The sequence below is a fragment of the Amphiprion ocellaris genome, chromosome 9 (assembly GCF_022539595.1).
Source record: "Amphiprion ocellaris isolate individual 3 ecotype Okinawa chromosome 9, ASM2253959v1, whole genome shotgun sequence".
In the NCBI taxonomy this organism is placed as follows: domain Eukaryota; kingdom Metazoa; phylum Chordata; class Actinopteri; family Pomacentridae; genus Amphiprion; species Amphiprion ocellaris.
In genome coordinates this window covers 26,105,970-26,132,240 of record NC_072774.1, presented here as the reverse complement: position 1 = coordinate 26,132,240, position 26,271 = coordinate 26,105,970, and the positions used below count along the sequence as shown (strand labels likewise).

The 26,271-nt window shown below is 38.7% G+C and overlaps 1 protein-coding gene across 4 annotated transcripts in view; it reads left to right on the top strand.

The window, feature by feature from the left end:
* The window catches only part of LOC111589185 (RNA-binding motif, single-stranded-interacting protein 3), a 130,179-nt gene that overhangs the window by 85,890 nt on the left and 18,018 nt on the right, over positions 1 to 26,271 (top strand). For all 4 annotated transcript variants that reach the window (XM_035943833.2, XM_035943827.2, XM_023299995.3 and 1 more), the window contains 4 exons: positions 3,497 to 3,654; positions 4,725 to 4,804; positions 18,280 to 18,386; positions 23,589 to 23,632. In XM_035943833.2, the coding sequence (XP_035799726.2) occupies positions 3,497 to 3,654; positions 4,725 to 4,804; positions 18,280 to 18,386; positions 23,589 to 23,632 (389 nt within the window). The remainder of the gene's footprint in view (positions 1 to 3,496; positions 3,655 to 4,724; positions 4,805 to 18,279; positions 18,387 to 23,588; positions 23,633 to 26,271) is intronic.

The following is a 26,271-nucleotide window of genomic DNA, read 5'->3' as shown; positions in this document are numbered from 1 at the left end:
TTTTTTTTTTTTTTTTATTGAATTATCAATTAAAATAAGCTTTCACATCGGATCATACATATGTAGAAACAGATATATCTTTGATAGGCCTAAATCAGCTGGGCTCTACTTCTTATAATGCTGTGACCCCTTCTATTTTACCCATTGAGCTGCAGCTTATCAATGGGCATGGACATGGTTCAATGGGGCAATTATTTGCACTCAGTATATTTTATTAAAAATATTCCATCACCAGGAAGCTCACAGTATTACCAGGTATGTCTGTGATCTGATAGTAATGAAGGATTCTTGGTAAGTTGCAAAATTTATTGATGATAGTGGATTTGAAGCAATTCTCAGACCACTGCATGAACACTGAAACAGGTTTTATTTACTGTAGTCATTCTTTCAGAGAGATTCCTTCCTAATGTGCTTGCAGTATAACTAATAGGAGATAGAATCCACAGTCCCTGTTCTGTGCAAAATTGATTCCAGAAGTTTATCTGCAGCTGATATGCGGCTTTAGCAAACTGGGTCTGCCAAATCAAGATATTAAGTTAGAAATTCCCTCTTTGTGTTTACCTTAACAGTTTTTTCTTTGTTGAGCTGCAGGGAAGCAGTAGTAATATAAAGAATAGCAACTGGAAGATTTTGAGTAATTTAAACTGCTGAACTCTCATTTTTGAGGGCTGTGGATTTTTTCCTTTATCACTTCGACAAAAACACACAGAGTTTAAGTAAGAGAAAAATTATGGCCAACAAAATCTCTCTTGACGCCCATATGGCCACCTGACTGTTGTTCTTGAAACACTGTCATCCCAACCTGAAAGCATCTTGATAAGGTCTGTCATGAAAACCAGCAGAACTATATTTACCTCAGTCTATAGCAGAAGAACACTTTGATGATTTCCGTGACGTAACTCTTTGAGGGAGATGACTCTAAGACCACTGACAGATTCTGCAGCTGCTATGTTCAGCGGCTTTGAAGTTACAGCTTTCGTCTGTCACTGCTTTCATAAATGTGAACTCACACGAATATGCACACAAAACATTACATCCAAAGCCAGTTGCCTTGTGTAGGAAGACAACTGTACCACTCTCCGTATTGGACGCTGCCAAAGGAAAATCCTTGGTGACGAACAGACATATTCAGACTTGAGGACAAAAGGTAAAATTCTTCTTCTGGAGCTGTTCTGCTTATTCTGAGTCACTGATTACATAGATGGCTTTGGTCCCAGTCTGCCAGGCCTGGAACTCCCACTCTTCAAACATCTCTGGTGCATGCAAAGGAAAATCCTCCAGGCATTAAGGAAATATTTAGGTTTAAAATGAGCCCCATGGGGCAGCTTTTTTTGTCACAGAAACACACACAAGTATCCACCCAACACATGCACTGCATCAAACACTATACAGGTTTGTATTTGTTTCATTTTCTGTAACAACTGCAAATGAATGGACAATGACAGAGACCAAACTTTCCAGGCACTTATAACAAAAAATGTTGCAATTTACAAATTCAAGAGCTTGGCTTTTTCAAGAGGTCTCACAAAAGACATACATCTACTCTACCATCAAGATTTGCAAAATTATACCAAGCCGATAATAAATAAGTGTCATTACGGCACAGAGGAGAGCTGAAGTCGACACGGCCATAAACTCTCATGACACATCACTGAGACCAATTACAGCATCAGCAGAGGCGCACTTGGTCACTGTGTGTCCAAGTAGCTTTGATTAAATTAGAAAGTAAAAGCTTGAAATCATGTAGTTGTAATTTATAGAACATGCATGTGTTGTACATTTTCTCTGGAGCAAATTTCAGTATAATCAAAGCTTTCCCTGCATTTATTCATTTTTCTTCTTACTTTTAGCTGTAATTTTTCATGCACTACAAATTGTTGCACATGTACACATGATCCTAGTTTGTGTAGAAAGACAAAAAGATAGTAAAAAGTTAAACATGTGTGCAATAATAAACAATAAAAAGACTTAAACAGCTAAAACCATGCAATAACTTGTTAGAGGCAGTGTGAGTAGTTAAGGTGCACACACTAAATACTCAGAGAGATGTAGTAATGTCAGTATTGTGTTAGTGTGTCAGTAGTAGTTTTGCACACAATCCAGAGGCACAGCAAGAGACTCCGACTATGAGACTCCTGAGATGTCACAGTTCAGCAGAGCAAGACCTTTTGCTTAGAAGTAGTTTGTGTGTGTGCAGATGGACCTGCAGCGTCCACCTGATCCTAGTTGCTTAAGTAGATGATGTCCAGAGTGAGTTATTTCCTGTTCTCAGCCCTTTGGCTACAGCAGAGACTGCAACAGGCCAGGTGTTGGCAGCTGTGTACCAACAATGCTGATTTTACAACATGCTCTTGGGCCTTTTTTGTCAGCTTTGGTGCAGTTGCTGTACCAAGCAGTGACACAGTTTGTCAGAAAGCCCTCTGTTGTGCCTCTGTAACAGTTGACAACCAGTTTTTTTTTTTTAGAGGGGGGGTTGTTGGCTCTCTTCAGTGTCCTCAGGAAATAAAGGTGTTGTTGCACTTCACCCTCCACTGCTGACAGACCAGTAGAAGTCCCTCTTTAATTTGCAAGCACCACACGCACCGGCTTTGGTCTCCTGCGGAGGATCATTTCAATGGAGTGCTGCCAAACAGAGGGAAAATAATTGAAGTATACTAGTCTAACAAACTGAGAGGAACATAAGAAGGAGGTTCCCTCATTCCTGTGGAAAAATGAAATTAATGCAACTCTGTTAACATCGTGAATCCAGAGTAGGGGTTCCCTTATTGCTTCAGGGGTTCAGAGCATTAAACCAGTGCACTGCCTTTTCAATTGAATGTTTATTCCTCTTTTGGGGACACTTTTTCTCATCAGTTATGTTCACAGATATTTTGCTGAGGGATAGTCAGTCATAAATATGTAAATAAACAACTTAGCCTTTAATGCATTTACTGCTGCAAAACCAGCTTTTAGTGAACGTTCTTTTGTCTTGTCACTTCATTTTAAGAACTTTCTGTATTTAAAAGGAAGAAATCTGTTTTGCTTAGCACAAGGGCAATGTCATGTCAAGAGCTATCCTCTTTCATCATGACTTCATATTATGCATCTGAATCGCTAATCTTTTCAGGAAGAGTTTTATGAAATTTAATGATTATTATTATGGATAAGTAGCATAAATTGTTTCCAGGTAAATTGTTTCCATTTTGTTTAAGCAGAACCAGCATTTATTATCTCCAATGAGCTGCTACAGATACAATTTTGCACACTTGTACTATTAACACTGGATTTATATTATTTTGTATTGTATTCTTTTGTACACTGTGGAACTCTGAGAAACAGCAAATCAGTTTATCTGTAAGTACAGCACATACAGAGGTACTGACGAGAAAGGTTCCTTTGACTTTTTTGACTTTGACTGTATTGTAAGACTAGTGCTGCTCAATTCCCTCGATTGCAACTTCTGTTTCCGATGATGAGAACTATTCCTTCATCTTCTTCTACTTTTATCTCTCCACAGCAACAGGAGCAGGACCCCACCAACCTGTACATATCCAACCTGCCGGTGTCGATGGATGAGCAGGAGCTGGAGAACATGCTGAAGCCGTTCGGTCACGTCATTTCCACACGGATACTGAGGGATGCCAACGGCCTGAGCAGAGGAGTAGGCTTTGCCAGGTAAAGAAACAGTAAAGAGAAAGTCATTTTATCAGTAGTTCAGCGTTTACGTTTACACTTCTGATGACAGGGATGATTTTCTGTAACTGGAGTAACGTCAAGGTCATGAAACCAATTTTACATTTCGCTTGTCAGTCACATGTGTATTCTCTTTGCTGGACAAGCTATAATTACATATCGGACACAAAATAACACAGACTCATAATTATCTCACTATGATCCAAATTCTTGCTGAAGATAATTGCAGGAGACAGTGTTAGCCTCAGTTGACTCATTGCCATTCACAACTGACTGACTTTTAGCTCTAATGATACAACTGCACATCCTCGTACCATTGGCTTCTTCACCCCTCGTGTGTGTGTGTGTGTGTGTGTGTGTGTGTGTGTGTGTGTGTGTGTGTGTGTGTGGTCTTCTCACTTAGATCGTAGAGTGTGCCAGTGATTAGAATGCAGTCAGAGCTTCATTCAGGGTCACTGACTATATGAAGAAAAACTACGACCCAAATGGAGACATGCATGCTCACATCCTAAACAGACACACACACGCACGCACGCATGCACACACGCACGCACACACACACACACACACGCACGCACGCATGCACGCACGCACACACACACACACACACTGTCTCTCTTCAGTCACCGTTTTTCTCTTCCAAACACACACATTTACACACTGGCTTTTGCTTGCCAAGCAGGCAATTAGTCATTGAGCTGTGATTGGGTGAGCAGAGCTGAATAGGGGCAGACAAAGAGGACATGACACACAACAGATCAGACTGAATGGAGCTTTTAAACTGGGACAAAGGAGAGGAAACCCCATAGAAAACACAGACACACAAACACACAGCCGTGCACAGGCCTACCTAAGGCATTTTTCTCAAGGGTACATGCACAATTGAGCACAGATGCATAAAAAGGCAGCCGTTTAATACCTTTTCTGCTTTGTGGGTCGCAGTTGTCAGCATTCAGCACATTCATTTTCACACACTTTTATAGAAGCACTGTAGCATCTGTGCATGTTAAGAGATCATTGTCCTGAAGTAGCATCTCTTTCTTTTCTTTCAGGATGGAGTCAACAGAGAAGTGTGATGTGGTGATTCAAAATTTCAATGGCAAATTTTTGAAAACCCCTCCAGGCATGACGGGTAGGTGTCAATCTCAGACTAAACAAAATGTGTACAGTACAGTTTTTTGTTTTCCTATTTGACGTTTTGCTACTGAACACATTTTAGCTGGTGCTCATATTGTTGCCTAGCATTACACATCTCATGCTTCACAAAGGTGTATTATCCTCTGCCTGTAGCAGCATGAACATGGTCTTTCTTTTATATATTTTCAATGGATGTTATTGAGAAATGAGCCTAATTTATGCTAGTCAACAAATGTGCTCTAACTGACATCCAGTAACCACACCTAGTAATATTAATCACATGCACACCTATTTATTGTATTTATATAGACTTTCCTTTTGCAACCATCACTGTTTATCAGATACAGTCATGCAGTGGACGTCTCTTGTGTTACCACATCTGTCTGTGTACAGAGCAGTGTCAGTGTGACTGATAATACATCACCCTCTCAGCTCTCTCTGCTGCTCCGTCTCTCCCACTCCTCAGTCCTCCTCGAGTTGATTTAGTAGGAAGGTCTGACTAATTAATTCTTTCTCCGTACAAGAAGATTGAGACGCTCACATGCATGAGGCACGTGCACAGACAGACGTCCCCTAAAGCAAACAATCTGCCTCTCATTGTCCCCAAATAAACAGCAGGAACTTGTTGCCTGTTTAACACGGAGTAGAAGGAGGTGGAGAAGGATCATTGAGGATGTCACTGAGTCCCACACAGTAATAGACTTAAGGGAGAAAAGGGAGTGTGCATACTGTATATGTAAATGTATAAAGATATAGATAAAAGTACAGATATGTGTTACGGCTGCATCATTCCATCTTTTGCTGTTTCTTTCTGCAGCCTGTTTCTGTCTCACTGTGTGAGAAACACAGAATTATATCTTGTATCAATACCACGCTTGACAAACTTGATTCAGTGAAAAATCTGAAAGACAATTGGAGATTGTTAGAAATTATTAAAGAACTCAGTGTTACCAATTACTGTCTCAGCTCCTTTGGTTAAAAATCTATTATGAGAAATCTTACAATAGGATATCATGTTCATAATTCATGCATTTATTAACTTTTGCATACAATTACTGTGACAGAGCACAATGTATTTAAAGTTAATAGTGAGCGTGGTGCATATATGCATATTCAATTTACTTAAAGCTGGTCTGCTCTATATTTTCATGTTCAATTGAATAACTGTGTGAAACGTGACAGGTCACCCAACTCTGCAGATCACTGCAGCCTTGAATAGCTTTTTCAGGTCAGTGTTTTGGTTTTCCACATTACTTTAACATTTTAGTTCTTGTCACTCTCGTCGTTCTGTCAGAATCACGTAGCTATTTTCAGTTGGAAATCTCCCAAAAACCAGAGTTTAGTTTCAAGAGTGTACAGGCAAAGTTAACATCAAACAACATGCTGAAGCATTTTGCAGATAAAGAACAGGGAGAGTCAATAGTGGAGTCGTCCATAACAAATTTTACAAGGTGATAATATGCCGACGATATATTTGCATCTTGTTGTGCTGCCCCCAAGTGGTCAAAATGTGAAATAAGCTTTACGTCTTATACACAAACACAAATGCACTAGTGCTTCTTTATCCTGCAAGTGTCTGACATCCAGATTTAAAGAGATGCATTGCTTGTCTTTGCCAGGGGTATCCAGTTACTACTGTCTGCTTTGCACATCTATTAGTGTGTGCGTATGTGTGTGTTTGTGTGTGTATTAGTGTACATGGACCACTTCAATTCACAAACCAGTGAAATTGAGAGAACACACACACACACACACACACACACACTGTGTTCACTCATCTAATACATGAAGAAAAAAACGTGTCTCTCCAGCGCCAGGTTCAGGTGATTTATGTCACTGGTTTTCTGTGTCACTGACAGTTTGTGGCATTTCCGAGGCTGCTGCAGTGACATTATGACAGGCCTTTGTGCATTGTTTTGTTGTTAGTCTTCTTATTACTTACATGTGTTGCCTTAAACAAAACACACTGTAATCAAAGGTTAAGCTTTCTGTGCTGGTACTGTGTAGCTGTGTGTGTGTCAGTGAGGGATGTGTGGTTGTGTCTTTTGCCTGTGTGTTCCTCTGATTAATACCACAGCCTGTCCGTCCACTTTGATGCATTGACAGGCAACAGTAATATTTTTCTCTCCAGCTACAGGATGAATGTCGATATTGATCACATGACCAGAGCTTCCATCAGCCCTGGTTAACAGGAAGCGCATTGATCCACAGCGTTCAGGTGGTTGTGTTCATAGAGATAGAGTATCTAGATCAGACATAGACTTTGATCCTTCTTCTCTTTACGTCTACTTCAGACAGACTGAAGGGATCTGGTTATAGATACATATAATCTTCAGTGTCATTTACTTTTATACAAATACAGTTTATTTACATCATATCACAGGTCCTGAAATGGCTCCACAATGTGTGATTTCCAGATGCAAATGAATTGGGAACATGTTTCCTGCTGCGAATCTCTTGTCACTTTTAGTGAGCAGAGCTGTCTTGCAAATTCAACATTCCAATCTTAGGTGTAAATGAAGTAATCACAGTTTGAGTATTTACTATGTGTTGTAATTCTGTCTCCTCTGTGTTTGTCACTCGATAATGTTCTGCCCCCATACTGTGATGGAAAGAGTCGGTGCCAGTGTGAAACCGTCTCTATCCAGCCATAAAGAGCACATATGCTCCCCAGTTTCTCCATGAATATGCCATTTTATTCAATATTATTCAATATGATATGATACATCTTTCTTATTATTGATGACAATTTCAATCAACATTTAGTGTGGAGGTGAAAAATGTAAATGTGGACTTCAAAAGATGAAATACTTGATGATTCTGCATTTCCTTTGATTTCATGGACTACGGTGGAGGGAAACTTCTCCATCACTAGTTACTGATGGCGTAATGGATCAGAGTTGTCACATTTTTCCTCACTGTGAGCTCAGGTTTTACTGCAATAGAAATTCCCACACCTCTGTGGAAACAGCACAACTATGACATCCAAAAATGAGCCTATTCATGACTCAAAAGTCAATTTAAGCCGTGATTTTTGTGTTCTGGTGCACCCCTACTGTTTATGGAAAGTAAAATTTCATTACTGTCTTATGTCTGCAGTCAAGACTTATTGAGTTTCATTTTGCACATTACAGACAACTAGCTGTTTTTCAACTCCTGTCCTCACTCAATTTGTTTTTTTTTCCTCTGTTTTAGTTTATTTTTCGTCTCCTCCTCCCTCTGTCTCACATCTAATCTCTCCTTCCTGTCTCCACTGGTCCCATGACATTTCTGCTTCACCCATGTTTTCACTCTTTCTTTTTTTTCTTCGATCTTTCCCTTTTCTTTTTGCATCTTTCTCTTATACTCCTCTACTACAGTACTGCTATTATTATTGCTGTTATTATATGATTAATTAATATGTATAATTAAAAATATATATAACACATAATTATATAATGATAATAACAATAACAACACCAATAATAATATTATCTTTTTGTTATTAGTTAAAATTTTTAGAGCACTTTTCAAAGTTCAAAAGTTCCTCATAATTGAACTAATGTAATTAATTAGATCATTTAAACTAATTTTATTATTATACATTTTATTTTAAATAACTGCACTAGAACACTTTTCAAAGTTAAAAAGTGCTTTAGAACTAATATAATTTAAGACTGAGGCAGATAGAATAATGCAATTAATGTAAGAGAGAAATAAAATGTAATAAAACCCCCAACATAAAAGATAATTACTATTCATAAAACAGTTAAGACATGTTAGCAATAAAAATGTGCTTGAACTAATAAGAGGCCTTTTAGACAAGATCGGTTTTAAGAAATGATTTAGGAAATGTCACAGGTCCTGAGGGTATCATGTCCTGTGGAGTTCCAGAGCTGAAGGGCCTTCAGTCGTTCAGTCTGTAGGACTCAGGAACAGCCAGCAGAGCGAACCGACTCATAGGGAAGCAACAATTCAGCAGTGTAGCTGGGAGCTGAACCATGACGTGCTTCAGAGGTAATGAAGTAGAATCTTAAAATCAGTTCTGAAGCTGACTGCTAACTAGTGATGAGAGGCCAAAACACTGTGTGTAATGCTTGAACCAGAAAAACCTCCAGAGTGCACATTGTTCTCTCCTATGGTTTGGAGCTCTTTGAAGCCAGATGTCTTAAAAGGAAAATAACTTTTTCAAAAAAGGATTGCATCCCATTCAGCCCAGCTCGTGGATTCTTCATTTAGTCACATTTGGGGATTGGAACCCATTTTCTAACTGAATGATTTCCCATGTTGTTTGCTAATGAATTGGATATTATTTTAAAAGAGAATTCTCCCATTAGAGGCATTGGGTCCCACTCGTGTCTTTATAAGCTAAGGGTTTTTGGTACTCTGCTTCGTAGTACCAAAGATTTATATTATATATCTTCTGCACTTTACCAGAGCCATGTACACTAACCTGTAGGCTTCATCCTCCCCCATATTTTCTTTAACCTTCTATTTCCTCTCCTGTGTCCCTCTCGCTCGAACTGACATAAATATGTTTGTTTGCTCTGCTGGAGTTTTAACAGTTTCTTTGGTGCCCTACTGCAGTTTGAAATATCCCACCGCTACCGTGACTGAAAACAGTATGCAATCTACACTTCACAGTGCAAGCTACCCACCCTGTTACCCATAAACATGTCCTGTCTGTTAAACATTAAATGCCACAGACTGAAAACTCTGTTTCAATTCAAGCACTATTTTCGCCTTTACTCAGACGCCTTCAGACACACAACTTCTATCAGTCTTTTAGTCAACACCTCATGCTGTCTTTACGACTCTTCTGTCTTATTTGCATTACTTATTGCTGCTGTGATGGGATGTTACCGTGCTTTTTTTCACCCAAATAATACAACAACTGGAGTGGAACAATTCAAACACGACGTTTGATCAATTAAATTAGTAAAATGACGACTTCAAATATTAGTTAATGAGTACAATTTTTTTTTAAATTCTCCAGTGTGTGAACAAATGCACGTAGCTATTGTCCAGAACAATGTTTCTCTCTTTTCATTTCAATTGCTGCCCTTATCATGTCGCTCTTGGCAACAGCTCATGTTTTTAGCAATATTAACTACTAGGAAACACATGCAGTGACACAACTACACACACCGGTAGCTCAATGTGTGGGCGGGTCTTTTTATTTTTGCTCGTTTAGTGTTTGAGTTCACACATTCTTCACACTGATGAAGCTCAGAATCACAGTGAACAGCAAAAGAAAAAGGAGGGTTTAGTTTAACACACTAAAAATTGACACGATAACCCATTAGAAATTAGGGATGTCCCAATCCAAGCCATTTAGTATTTAGTATCTGCCAGTCCAGTACCATTTTCCTAAAAAATACACACTTCAAATGCAATTAAGTCATTAAAATCAGGCCTATGCATGTGCTTGACAACTGAATAGCTCTGTATGTATTAAGAAAACAATTGTAATGCTGCATCCAAGATGTTCCTTAATGTTCCATAGCCCTTTATTTGGCCCCTAGTTTTATGTCTGTCTTAATGTAAGATGATCTCCCCTTTTCATATTTTTTTTATTTGTCACATCTGCAACCTCTTTTTTTATTTTTATTTTTTGATCACAATCAGATTTGCACAGTCTGCAGAAAATATGTTAAATGTCTTGCTCTAAATGATATGCTGTTTATGAGTTGGGTTATGTGAATTTGCATTTAGGTGATCACAGACCTTGTCCTCTGTCTGAAATGTAGTGTTAGAGAGAAAGGTGAACTGTTGCTTCACAAGCTCAGAAGGCATGACAAAAATCTGTATTCTCTAGATACATGCCAGCAGTATTTGCTGCAGTATCTGGTGAAGCCTCTTACTGCTTGGTACTGTAGTGAACTGAGGTGATGAACACTATAGGTAATTCCATGTTGGCAAGCAGAGAGCATTGTGTGGGCCTAGCTAGCTGTGGGCACCATGACAAAGACAGTCTGTAATGCTTAATGACCTCTTTACAGGCCAGGACCGATTAGACCGGTGTTTTCATGCACTGGTGGCATATGTTAGAGAGCCACCGATGCAGACTAATCATATATCTGTGGACTGAAAACTGCTGAATAAAATGATTCAAAATTTGCATCCCTAATGTTCTGCCACCAATTGTACTCTCCCTTTACAACACCTGTGTGCTAAACAAAGGATTGTTTCATGTTCAATTAATCAGATACCAATCAGTTTAATAGATAAATACAGGAATCAGCTACTGAGGATGTACAGCTCAGTAGATGTTACTTTCATCTTTTTCTGTCATCACTGCGTCTGTTTACCATCTGTTTGTCTCTACACTGACTGCATATGGTGATCCAATGAGAAGCCATTTTTTTCATTTTCTGAACCCCCATCTATTGCATGCACACTGCTGTAGTTTACTCTGGTATCTAAGTGATGACCCCTCCATCTCTCTACCTGCTGAAGCACTTGCAAGAAAAACCGCCTGGAGACAGAAGGGCAATATTGATGCGCTTTGTGCGTGACTTCGGCAATTAACAAGAATTTTTCCTCATTTGATTTGAATTGAATTTTATGTCATCCGATCCGAGTCGTGTTTACTAAAAATTAACACCAACCTGAACTATTTCGATTTCCTAATATTTGACTCAGACAGTGTTAATTACCTTGACATGCCCTACAGTGACCCAGTCTAGAGGGCAGACACAGCCGTCCACAAATTCATCATGAATTCATCAGTTTGTGTTACAGAACTGAAAGAATGACAGCAGCAGGAGTCAAACAAGCACCTTCACGAAATGCTACAGATTGTAGAAATCTAGCTGTGAAAGCAAGCTGCAGAATTAATAGGACGCGCCGCTTTCAGCAGCTTTTCCTCCAAGTAATCTTGTCTCTGGATGTTTTGACCCCTAATTGTGTATGTGTGGTGTGTTCACCTCAGAGGAATCAGTAACATTCATTATCTTCATTGTCATCATCAGTATTTATAACTTGTCACAGCGGTTGGAATGAATAGAAAGTGATTTACAGAGCCTATTGCTTGTTTGTGTTCTTTTTTTTTATCGCCCCGAGAGAAACGCTTAATATCACAGCTCTGCTACCACAGGCATGACCTGCAGCTAGGACGACAGTGACATTACACTTTTCTGTTTTTACATTATAGCTGCAATATGATGTGAATGGAACAATTTAGATTCTTTTGATTGTTATGGTATTGCTAATTTACTGTAGTACTACTTTTAGGGGCAGTAAGTTAAAGTTATTTTGCAGTGTTTTGTTTGCTTCACTGCATTTGTCCTGCTATATAGAATACACATTAGCTTTTAGAAAAAAGACAAAAATAATGTTGAACTGATATTTTTTTTTCAGTTAAGCGACTCGGTTGACAGTGCTGGTTTATTTTTTGGAACAATGTCGTTATTTCCACATCCAGAGGAATTTGGCCAGTCTGAGCTACAACTTATGTATACTGTTGGTTCATTTCTATTTTTCTACTGATATTTCCTAAATGTTTGCAGTATCTCATCTGTTGCTGTAGCAATGCAAATTTCCCCACTGTGGGATTAATTAAGGCTTTTCGTATCATATTGTATGTAAATTTGCTCGTTGTAATCTTTGCATCCCACTGCATTCCTGGCTTGCAAGACAAACATCTGATCTTTTTGAAACACTGACTACAGATAAAGGTGGTTTGTTTGACCACAAATAAAATTTGCTCTTTCAGTCCTTTATTAAACAAAAATAGCAACAGTAATGTGTTCTGTTTGGCAGAAAAAGCTTCTTGTTGACATTTTGCATATTCGTCCACTCCTCTCACCTTGCAGAAAATTTTGAACATTTTTCATGCAACATTTCCTCAGTTGTAAGATGCTCCATGGTTTTCTTACATGTACTGTCCATGTCAAATCCCATACCATTACCTTCTCATAAGCCTCCATTTCTTCTTTTTGACCAATTTACTGGTCGATTTGCAGAATCATTATCCTGTTTGATGCCCACTTTTGGTTCAACTTTGTCACAGGTGGATTCAGTATATCTTGAAGTACCCTTTGATATTATGCACAATTCATCCTCAAATCAATGACTGTGAGCTGCCCAGCAAAACAACCTCAGAGTTACCTGCTGACCCTGTGGTGAATTTCTGGGGTTCTTTGAGATGTTTTTTGTATCAAATGCTCTGCTCTTGAATTTTCTGAAACAGCAAATCCTCAACAAATTGTCGTTTTCTTACTTTTTCAATGTGACTGATCTGTTTTTTGTTTTGATTTATGTTTAAACTATGAAAATGACTCATGTCAGTGTCACTGCTATACAGTATGTCATTTGTTCGAGTGTATCTTTGTATCTGTTGGCAGCATTTCAAAGAGGAATAAGTGTTTGCTTACTCGAATACTAATAATGAAAATAATAATGACTTTATTTATATAGCACCCTTAAGAACAGGCGTTCACAAGGTGCTTTGACAGTCAAAACGTGCAAACACAGAGCCGATCAAGCAAGACATAAGACATAAGGGGACAAGGCAGAGCAGTCAAAACAATAAATAGTAAAAAACGATAACAGTAAGTTAAGTGAATAATTAACTAAGTTAGGACTCATATCAAATAACTGGACTAGGCAGTTTAAAGTTAGAACTGAAAAAAAATCCATAATCAAAGGATTAAAGATGACATCACACTGATGAACTGGCAGATAAAATCAAAATAAAGCAAGAGAGAACTTGTTAAATAGTACATAATTACAGAATAGAACACTAAAACTAATTACAGATGAAAGTAAACTTCACATATAAGGAAATCTATAAAAGTGAGATTTAAGAAGTATGTTGATGAAAAGTCAACAGCACTTATTTTTTCACATGACTGTATTTTTATTGCCTCCATTTTTTCTTCACTCAGGCAGGAACAAAGTTCGAAGATAGATAGATAGATAGATAGATAGATAGATAGATAGATAGATAGATAGATAGATAGATAGATAGATAGATAGATAGATAGATAGATAGATAGATAGATAGATAGATAGATAGATAGATAGATAGATAGATAGATAGATAGATACTTTATATCTGTCTAGCTAAACTAACTGCAATAAAAGAATGAAATATTATTTTTGCAATCTTGAGCTACATTTTGAACACTTTATCTTCTCTGTATATTATGTGGTGTTTAGGAGAAATGTGAAATACCGTGACAGTGTAATCTGGCATGACAGTTTTGAATAATAACAGGATTAATCTCCATCCAGGTATTCAAGAATGTGGCAGCAGTATGCACGCAAATAAAAGACTTATCTATAGAAGAAAGAAACATCTTTCTATGGGAGCGTTTAATTTCCTGTTCAACCAAATGTTGGACTCCTGCAGCAGTCGAATTTGGAGCTCCAGATGCACTGAGGCAACCAAAGCACTGTAACAATATTGATGTATGTGTCTGTGTAGGCGTGTTTGTGCATGTAAACAGTGGCCCATAGCACTTGGCCAGTGTTTAATGTCTGGAGCCATTTCACAAGCTGAGATGAAAAAAAAACCCACTTACATTAACAACATGAATTTTTATGTCTCTGTGGATATTTGCTACTATCAGGGATTCTACAAAGCTGAATAAGGGCAGCATCTCTTTTATTGTTACTGCACAGAAAGGTTTCATTGTTATCATGCTGCATGCTTTGCTTACTGGTTGTTAATATGAGGGATACAATTGAGGTGAATGAAGAAAAAGCACAGATGTAAAGATTTAATCATTGCTTAGCAGGGAACTGTCACTTCATTAGAGTTTATGCATCACTTTTCACATAACTAATTCTGATCATAAATAGACATTGAAGTCCCAAAACACAAACTTTTTATCTGTGTGATGAGGCTGTCAGTTAAAAGATTCAAACAGATTCAATTCAATTCAATTCAATTATACCACAGAGGTATAATTTTCATACAAAGGACAAACAGTTGTTGTAGATCAGCTGGATTTCTGCTGTCTTTGAGTGAAACTTTAGACAAGAAAGTGTCCGGACTATAAACTTGACGAGTTGTCATTTGTCACCAGTTTCTCTGTCTGTCACACCAACAAAACAGATCACAACAGAACACACAGGATCAGCCTTTGGGTCTAAAACACGTCCATCAATGAAGCTCTAACTCACAAGGGAAGAAATAAATTATTTCCTTTACACACATAAACCTGCCAATAATACCATAATACCATGCATTGATTCAACATAAACCCAGCTGATAAAAGCCGACTTATAGTCAGAGGTTTTGCCAAAGTCTTCCAAATTGACACTTACAGCCGATATGCTTGACACAAAAAACAAAGCAGGGTGTTAATTTACATCTTCTAAACTTAGTTTCAAGTGCTAAAAAAATCTAAAAAATAAAAATAAATAACATGCTCTGAGGGTAACACTTTCCCATTGTCATCTCTGCTGCACTGATTTCCATTAGAATCTGTAAAGATGAGGTGCAAACACTTCTTTTAATGATTAAGGGTGTTCAAGAAATGTTATGCAGCCAATGAAAGTCAAAGAGACTAGCTATTTGAGTGCACAAATTAGTTTTTGTGTTTGGATTTTTACAGTATAGTTCTTCCAACTCTGTATGTATATCTACATTCTTTCATGAGATCAAATAACAGAAAATTTTAACGTTCTTTGTCACATTTTTTCTCCTTGCATGTACAAATTGAGTATAAAATTGGGCCTTTTTCTATAAAATCATTAAATAAATAATTTGGCTGAACATCTGAGCTGATTTGCATAAAATATATGTTTAGTAGATTAATTATAATAAACTAATTCGTATGACTAAATTGTCTCAGGAGCCATACAGTGTTTTGTCATCCTATACACACGAAGGGCTAAAAAAAATGCCCCCACTCAGGCCATAAGTGAGCTTAAAATGCTGTAGAACAGTATTAAGATTTTATTAACTTTTAGTCCCACATTTAAAGATACATTTATAACCATATTGTAATTCGTCTCATTTTGTTTTCTTCCATATTTTCACTGTCAACACTCTTCATCAGCCTCAGGTTTGACATTTCTTAGTCAACGGTCCACCGTGCCCCTGAATAGAAAATTACATAATATTTTCTAAGTTATTTTTAGTGAGAGTATTTATAATAAATTATATTCTGAATGATTAGAGTAAGTTTTAATCATTGTATTTATTCACTATACACTATATTCTGACTAAATGAGGTAAATAGGGTTTGTTTTAAATGTGGTGTATGTGTTAAAGCTGCAATTCTAGAGAGCTGGGAACCATTTCAAAGAGACAAGAGACAAACAGTTGCATCCTACATTAGCTGGAGGTACTGCTTTGCGTGTATTTCAGACATCAGGGTGTCTCCAGGTCAATCTCGAGGTCAGTCTTTCCCAGGGGAATGCTCTGTCAAGGGAAAACTGAATATAGTGTATAATAAATAAATAAATCAGATAAAAACCTATTTATTGAGAATATAGTTTATCATAACTAATCTTATTTAAAAAAAATATTTAGAAAGCATGGTTTAGGAGCATCGTGGTCCTTCAACCTAGATCTGTCAAATTTGAGTTTTGATGAAGGGTGTTTTACATGAATCTCACATCATCATCATCATCATCATCAGTGGTGTGAATCGAGCACCATATTTGGTATTTCTCAGGGCAAAGCTCTTGTATTTCATGGTGTTGCTACACATGTATTTATGTATGTATATGTATGGTGCAGAGTGGGCAAAAGAGAGGGGAACAAGGGGAGTGATTGAAAAAGATGAATAGCAAAGACAGAGGATGATAACAGAGGTGAACCCATGTGGCCTGCTATTAGACAGAAACCAAGCTAAAGCATTTAATGACAACTTACTCTTAAATGCAGTAGTATAATCGCGTTGCACTGTGTTTCTTCTTATGCTTACCTCTGCAGTCCCATCCGGGCCCCAGGCAAGCCAAAAAACTCTCATCTCTCTGCTGAAAACGCTTCTTCTCTTTCTTTTTTTTTTTCAGTTTACCAAGATGAAGAAACATTTTTCTTGAAGTAGGCGAGATAATTGCGTAGTTTATTTTGGCATTCATAATGTGTGAGTCAGTACCAGTGTGATGATACTGCAATTTGTTCATCGCTTTCTGTATCTTTTAAGAACTCCTTTATTCCTGTGCTGCACACAGTGATGAGGATTTGACTCTGTGCAGTTTGAAATCATCGCCAGTTAAACAGGACAAGAGTGCCAGCTAATAGCCTCCTTAAAGATGCATCAGTGACTCAAAACATGCCTTGGTGGATGTATTAAAGAAACAAGTAAGAGGCAATGCATAAAAGTAGGTGGCTTATTAAATTCCAGGGTTAAGAGGTGTCTTCATAAAACTGAATCAGGAGATGAACAGAAGATTTGTTGTTGTGACTGTGCTCCATTACTGCTACAGTGTAACTGCTGTGATCATTTGCTGTGCCTCATTATGAATAGAGTTGGAAATCTTTGACCTTTTAATATTTTCTAATTAATTTGTAGACTTTGGTAACTATTGGGCTAATTTACTGTGACCCACACATTCATTCAGTTATTTCTGTATTCTATCAGACTCCAATCTGTCCATCCTTTCAAGTGTGAAATCAAAAGGTGGTTGTGAGGTAATATGTGCACAAATCTGTGTCTGCATAAAATAAACTACGACTGGGAGTCAAAATATCCCCCACGTCAAAGATCACATGAACAAAAGACTATCTACATACGCCATCAAATGTCTTATCTGAGTGTCTTGCTTCAAGTGAGGATATCACTGTTTATTGTGGTTCTTAAGTCATGCTATTGCTAAAGCATTTCCAAGAAATAGAAGCCATCATTCACGCTCTCTTGCTTTCTACAGATTTGCCTTTAAAATGCAATGAATCAATACAAGCCTTTATTTTCCTTTAGAATAACCCAGCCCCGATCCAACTGCTTCCCTCTATTTTAGAAGCCTGTAGGCGTTCTACTACAGCCTATTATGCTGAAGTTAGAGTTTGGTGAACTTTTGTATGCAAGGTCACGCTCAGTTAATCCTATTTGTAATTAAGCCTTTCTTCTTTCTCTGGTCCAGAAAAGGACCATGTTGTCTTTGGAGCGATCACAGTCGCAGTCTGCTGCCTGGAGGTCAAACTGTGTGCAGTTATTTAGCGTATTAAGTATGCCTGTTTGGTTCGTCGTTTGAACCGCTCTCACCATGCTTTGATGATTAGCCCGTGGCTTTGTTTCTACGTCAAGGCCGCTTTTGTGAAAGCGTAGTTGTAGCAGTTGTAGAGATGGAGCGATAACTGCTGTTGTTTAGATGTTTGGATTAGCAGTGGAGGAGATAAATGTGAGAGCTGAAGTGCTGTTTTCAGGTCCAACTGATTTATGTGATGGTTTTGTTCAGGCCACTCTGTCTTTGGAATGTAACTCTTAACCTAATGTGTGAAATTTCACTTTTTTCAGACTATTAAGATGATTAATCCGTTTCTGTATTTGTGCTTGTCTCCCTCTTTCTGTGTGACTCATTCTGTAGCCCCTGCAGAGCCTTTACTGTGCAAGTTTGCTGACGGAGGCCAGAAGAAGAGGCAGACGCAGGTCAAATATCCCCAGAATGGCCGACCGTGGACACGGGAAGGAGAGGTGAGGCCTGAAAATGTATTTAATCATCAAAAGGACTCACCAGAACCTCCATTAAAGATTCCCTTTACCACAGCAGTTGTTTTCTCTTTTTAAATCAGTGGAAAAGGGAAATTTGAAGACAAAAAACTTTTTTTTTGCAATGCGTTTGTTACAACATAATCCTTTCTACCCCCTGCCAGTATAAAAGAAAACAACATAGGAGTTTTCCTCAGGCAGAATTGTGCAGACATTTTGAAACTGAATCAACTGCAGTCTCTTGTATTTCACAATCAGAATTAGAACATCGAGTCCACTGAGTGGGTTTTTAAGAGGAAATACTAAAGTTAACAAAACCAAAAGTGCTTTTATAGTTACGAATGTGACTGAACAATATCCACAAACTTCTTTTAAACCGTTTCCTATTCGGTTTTCTAGCCAAAGGGTACAGCATTCTTATAATAGTCAGAGCAATGAAAGAGAGCTGCAATACAATAGACTGTACTGCTTCCTAGAAGTGGGGTTCGTATGCCTAATAGAAAGCATAATAAGACATCTTTCATTATTTTAAATATCAGCTGATACTCCCTTTGACAACAGTTTCTTTTCCACTTTTTACAACAGAGTTTGAAATCAGAAAAGCTTGACAGGCCCCCCCTGCGGGATCATTATCAGCTTTCATTTTCAGTAATGTACTGTAGGCTGAATTAGAGATGCTGCTGACAGTCTGAAAGCTGGCATATATAAAGGTTGTTAAATTCAAAATATAAGGTTTCTGCAAGACCCCGATGCCAAGTTGTTTTTGCTTTTGTTGAAACTCCCACCTCCAGTCTGTCATCTTCTGAAGAAATGAAACCATGTACAGAGGACTGAAAGCAGATTGACTGTTGCACAATGCAGAGTGTTCAGAAGTTTTTAGTGTCAATACCAAAGCTTTAATTTACAGAACAAGGGAAAGTGAATAATAATGTCACAACCCACACACACAGAGTGCAGCTTTTCAGCAGTTTCCCAATATTCACATCCCATGGAGGCTGGGAAAGAGCAGGGTGGTGGAGTGTAATGAAATGGAATAAGGCTGAAACTGTGCACTGCAACAAGAGCCGCCACAACAAAAACAGAATGCTGCAGTGTGTGTGTGTGTGTTTGACCTTCGTGTGTGTCTGAGTGTGGCAGGCACAGATTGCAGTTTTAATTTATATTTTAAAGAGCAAACAGTGATGCGTCACGTCAGGGCTTCCACAGCATCAGACGTCCTGGTGTTAGTGATTCTCTCTTTGTTGTCAGCGTTTGCGACTTGTCAGTTGGATTTGAAATAAATGATCAGCGCTTTGAGTGAGACTCCTCACACATTTGTCAGTGGCCTAAGTCCTGACAAGCCTCACTTGGCCCTGAAGCATCTCTTCAGAGGTTTGTGCTTCTGGTCGCAGCCAGGTCTCCGAGTCCAGGGCTGACTAATAGAGACATCTGGCCATGGAGATGCTTTGAGGTGCCTCGCTGCACCCTCACACTCAGTCAACCGATCTTAATCTCCCAGAACCCCTCACTCCTAAATGAGTCTGGCCTTGGGGCAATGACACGAGCACATATTACACCCACAATCACTCATATAGCAATTGTTCAGAGAAACACATGCCAGATGCACATGCAGTCTAGTTTTTAGATGACAGAAAGTTAGCAGACAAGCTTTAAGCACCCAAATGCTTCCCAGAATTGGTCTCTATCTCAGAAACCCTTTGCTGCATAAGATAGTTTACTAGATATACAGGGAAACAGCACCCAATATATATTTTATCAAGGTGAACATTTCTTCAATATGCTGTTTTTGCCTGCTTTAAATCAGATGTTTGTGAAAAAGCTGGTATGAAAATGAACCCCACACTTTGTAATTATTAATTTCTAGCACTTCTGAGGTCTGTATTTCCACAGTCCTGGCAAGATTCAGTGTTTGGGGAAAAACCAAACATCGTGATGGAGTTCAGCATCAGGGCACCCTTTCAACTCATGTGCCAATTTGAAGAGAAGAATGTAGAACAAGTACAAATGACTCGTGTAAGGCTTTAGATAGAAGCGGATTGGAGCATAGTGACAGAGGGAAACATAGAGATGGAGGAAGAATAAAGAGTAGAGAATGAAAACTATTGTTTCTTTAGGTTTGTTCTAAAACTGCCAAAAGGCGAGTGGATGAAGAGCTTATTCAGTGTTGGGCAAAGAGAAGTACAGTCTCATTCATTTGCGCATGATAGAGGAAGTGAAAAGCTTGACATATTAATGGAGAGCAGGAAGGCCATAGAGAATACTAAAAATATGCTTTTTCTTCTGATACTGATATAATGCAGCTGCTATATAAAACCTCATAATATTCAGTTATACTGAGTAGCGTAGTAATAACTGAGCCCTGTGGCAGCTGGAGACTGATATAGGAAAAGTACAGTGTGGCGTCCACTTATGGTTTCATGAGCGACGCCTCCTGCATTTGAGATGTCACAGTGTTTCACAGGCTGAAAACCATTCTATCTGTACTAGCAATCAAAATGTTATATATTTTATTAATTAATTAGTAAAATGTACACAGTGTTGCATCATGGGATACTCAATCCAAAATGTAATTGAAATTTTTTTAAATCACTGAATAGCAGAACACAGTGGTGACATTCTATCAGCAATGGAAATAACACGTTGTTTGGAAAGCTTGTCCCAACACTGTTGCTGAATTTCCCACAAATGTGTTGTACCTTTGCTTTTGTCCCTCTGTCCAGTTCATGTCAAACCAGCTAAATGGCGTGTAAGTCTGCAGATTGTGTTGTCTTCTATCTTGTTCTTCTTTCATCATCTTGCTGTAGGATGAGCCTTTGCCCAAGTAGTCTGTCTTCCTTATTACTTGAATTTTTCTTACAATTCTAATAACAAAATACAATACAACTCCCTGCAACATAGTAGTACTATTGTGCCAAAGAAAGTAGCAGAGTTAAATGTAGATCAGCGTTGGTTTGTTTGTCTGTTTGTCTGTCTGTTCGCAACATTACTCAAAAACGGACTGACAGATTTGGATGAAATTTTCAGGGAAGATCAGAAATGACACAAAGACCAAGTGATTAGATTTTGGCAGTGATGCAGTTAATAGTCTGGATCCATGGATTTGTTAAAGATTTCTGTATCACTGTGAGATAGCGACACGGCGTCACTGTAACTATGACAACAAGTGAACACTACGTCAGCTGCCTGCTGATGATCACATGATTATGATCCTACTACAAATCCACCGCTGCTGACCACACATTTTTTAAAGATTTCATCCCTCGGACATCATACAACGACTGAGCGGTCTTGGCGGAGTACTGCGCTATCTGAGTGCATTTCTTGTCCTAATAATGCATCAGACGGTGAGGTAACACAGTTGTAAAGCCCCTTCCAGACATGAACTCCTTTCTGTTAATTTGATGGAATCTCAGTTTCATGTCTGAATGGAGCACTCTGGTTACTTTCCTGTAACAGTTGTCAGTCTTACTAGGTTGGACCAAGTCACACTTGCATATCACTTACAACATGACACCAGTCCCAACTGCTTGATAACATGTGCACAGTCAACATACTTTGTAGTTGTGTGACGTGATTAGAGGAAGAATTTCTCCACATTTAAACACCAATTTTGGTCCAAAACAATTACAGTGTGCCAAATTAAAATAAAAAAAGCATATTTCTCTTTCACTTTGCCCTTCAGTTTTCCATCTCGCTCAAACTGTAATAAAGACAGAGACAGTAACAGGTCAGATTAATGAGACTGAGACCAATAATGAATGTAATCAAGAATCCATGTGACCCACAGTCGTGCAAATTTATGCACATGGAATAACAGCAGTAATTACTTATAATTAAAAATTATTCCAACAAAGATACAGAATCGATCAAGATCCAACAGCAAGTTACACTCTGTGCTTTTCTTCACATTAGACAGGTGAGCTGTCACAGAGAAGGCCACATTTTATAATCACCAGTTAAGTCATTTGTGACATAGCAAATTTAGATTCTGTCTTTTGTTTAGAGCAAATATCACGTAGATACTCTGACTTTCTCCATCACTCTTGTGAGTAATCTGAATGAAAGCATGAGAGACATTGATGTAAAAGTGGGCCAGAATGCCCTCACTTTAAACAGATTGATGAAGCAGGAATGTTCTGTATCCCATGTCTGAAAAGGGCTTAATTACTCAGAAAAAATTGGTGCACCTATAGAAATATTTGCATCACCTTTCAGGGTTTAATTTAGTTCTATTAGATGTAAGTCAGTCAATGTCTTGATCCCTGAAAAAGGCCTGTTTTTTAATAAATTTGTGTGATTTTTCAGGTTTTGGTGACCTAAACTTTCAGCTTGGCAGTTTATCATTTACCTTTTGTTCAATGAAGGCTATTCACCAGAATCAAACTATTAAAATTTCAATAAAAAAAACAGGAAAAGTGGGGGCGTTCTAAAAACAATTTGCTTTCTTTTATGAGCAGCCACATTCAATAAAATAGCTGCTGATTTTCTTCTAATTCTTTATTCAACTTAAGCAGACACACCACCCAGTGTGGATTTATGTGCATCTTTCAAGATACTGTGTGCATATATTACATTTTTAAATATCCCTTCATGTTGTTACAGGCTTCTAAACAGTAGTATTAACAACATTGCATTGCATATGTATATTTTCTATTTCTGTTTACAAGCAACTTGTAACATCATGATATTTGAAAACTTTTTACACTTTTGGTGGCTGAAGTATAATGATTAGAAACTGTCTACCCTTGTAGTTTGTCTTCTGGCAAATAAAATGTTGTGAGTTCATTAAACTGAAAGCTTATTTTGTTGTTGCATCCTTACTATGCAATACTACTCACAAAGTAGCCCATCCCTGTGAGCTTTTTGTCCTCATTTTGCTATGTTTGTGTGCGTTCTAAACTAGATGAGTACAGTTACAACGTCTTGCACTCACTTGTGTGTATCAGTGAAATTTTAGTGAAATCTCGTCTTGCCTTTTTTTCTTTTACAACTCAGGACTTTCCGTCTCTTCTTTATCTCCCTCTTTCAGTTTATTACATACAAGTGGATGAGATTTTATGTCACTCTAGATAACCAAATAACAGTTGACACATCAAAATACAAAAAAATTAAGACAGATGATTGAAAAGGCATGTAAAGTATTTTAATATTTTGTTGTATATGTTCCCCCTTTATCTCTCTCCCCAGAGCGGTATGGCGTTGACGTATGATCCGACAGCGATGCAGAATGGGTAGGTGGAAAGTTTTCCTCTCCAAACTGGGTCTATAACTTTAGACGTCTGCAGACTTTACTTTTGATTACACAAGAAAACCTGGAAGGATGAACACACACATCAGTCAGCCATCAGCGCTGATATGCGCAAGAGCTCTTGCATGCAAATGAGGAAGCCACACACATGCGCACGTACTCAGACTGACACGGAACACACAGGTCATAAACGCACACACACAGCGACTACACGTGAAAATGAGCTTTTTCGCTATACCTTGCGTGTATTGTGCGTTGTCCCTGCTAAATAAACAATAAATGGATGCACTCTCTCATGGCTCTCGCCCTCATTCTCACATCTGACTGATGCAGATGGAGCATTTATTTATGCACCTATGCATACGAGCTGTCAGACATGTAGGTTTTGATTGCAGACAGGGAAGATGGGCGGTGTTGCAGTGCAGCTGTAAGACTTTCGTCAGCCAAGGCTATCTGCAGTGCTCCCAAGCTGAATGCAGAAAGCAGAGTGTCTGCCTGTTTCAGGGGGAAATTGGAGATTGGTCCTGTCTGCTAGGAATGCTGCTGGTGATGTGATCCCCGGAGATGCATCCCTCTTTGCACCATGTTCCTCGTCTCATCAGCCCTCCTTCCTTTTTGTAGCCCTACATTTCCAATAGTCACAACATGATCTGCATTTTTCCTCCCTTTACATTCTTCATTTCATCTTCAAACTTTCCTTTTTGGGTTGTCTGATCTCTAATTATCTTTAAGCCATTGTTGACTAGTTCCTGCCTTCCACACATTGTTGTTTTTTCTCTATCCTTTCTTCTTCTTCTCTCTATTTCCAAACAGCTGCTTCACTTTTGGTCATCTCTGATGTCTTTGTGTATGTGTGCATGTTGGTGCATACATAAATGCATCCTCACACGCGAGCATCTGTGCGCCTCCGGTGTTTAAGCCCTTCTCTAACCTCTCTTCCGAGGTCATTGGAGCTCCTTCCGGCAAGGCACTAAATGACTGTGAAATGCTAATGCAGCTAATTAGGAAGGCAAAAAGCAAGGAGGAAAGGGGGTTGAATAAAAATGGAGGGCCGAGCTGGGTCAAGAGGAGGGCAAAGGCAAAAATAAAGTCAGCCCAAGGAGAGGGGAAGGGTACGAATCAATTGCAGGTTTGCTAGTCTCTCCAAGCTTGAGGACAGCTGTTTTTTTAGGCTCCGCTGCCAGTCTGATGTTATCGGAGACATGTGTCCCTACCGGCCAGACTCCTCTGGCATATAGCCTGTCCTCTGTTTTATCAGGGAGATATAACATTCACTTTCTCATTGTCTCTTTTCTCTCAATCTCCCGCCTCCTATCTGGTCTATTTGCTATCCTCTTGTTTCTCCATGCCTCTGTTTTTACCTCTCTGTCTGTGTATCTGTATGTCCTCTCACTCCGTTTCTCCTGCCCACACGCTCATATACATTTTAGCATGCTCCCCCACATTTCTCCGCTGAAAAGTCACTGAGGTCAGCACTAAATCATTCACTAATTTTTCAGGGCAAACTCCTGACAGGGCGTTTAGATCACCACCAGGGATTCACAGAGGTTTTAAATTCAATCCCGTAGTAATGTTCTGTTCGCAATTCCATGTTTAGCGCATTGTTTAAACAGCCGTGCTGGAGTCCCCATTGACAGCGCGCTGCTCAGGGCTAATAGCCTCCATCAATAACCTTGGATCTGTCCTCTGCCTACTACTTCTCCCTCTCAATACACATCACTCTAATGAAAAATACAATAAACACAATCAGAGAACCATATTGAATAACCCGGCTGCTTTCCCTCATTTGTATTCATCAGTGACAGTAATACAGTATCTCTAATGCAAGTCATACATGAATTGTACAGTCAGAAAGATGGATCCATACCACTGCATTATCAGCCAGAGAGTTTTTTTTCTCACGATGATCACTTTGACAAACATATACCAGATACTTATCCAGCTTAGATCCAAATCTTTCAGTTTCATGTTGTGTTTAAATATACAGTTCAGACATACAGCGCTAATGCTCAGAAAAAACACATACCAGTGGAGAACTGACAATAACAGATTTGTTTGTGCAGTATATACAAGGAAACTCATGGAGACATTCCATTTATGCCACAGTTTAAAGGTCCAGTTAAGCAAAATCTATGTCTCTTCAAGGAGTTTGGTAAATAAGATGCTCTAGTATCACATAAGGTAGAACACACAACCAATCTGCACCTGAGTTAGAGCTGCTACTAATTAAGAAGATTTCTATTACTGGCTCCACAGAAGTGAACCACATTGTATTTTGGAAAAGGTAGAGAGTGGCAATTGAAGTGATGTCCTTTATGTACTACTTAGCTTTCAGTGCACCAAGTAGAGCATAAAAATCCAGCAGGGAGGCTGCATGTCTGTCTGAGGCACAATCACACTCCACAGCTTATCACAGTCAGCTGGAAACCAACTGCATGCATCAGGCCTGGACTGCAATAGTTTAAAAATATCTGAGGGTTTGCATCTCGCAGCCGAGGTTCAAAACTGCTCGTGCCATCACTGACCGAACAAATGTAATGTGAAACAGAAAGTGCAATAACAGAACAGGTGGGCACCTCAGGAATCCATTTCACTCTTGAAATGAGTTGTGTGCTTGTGTCA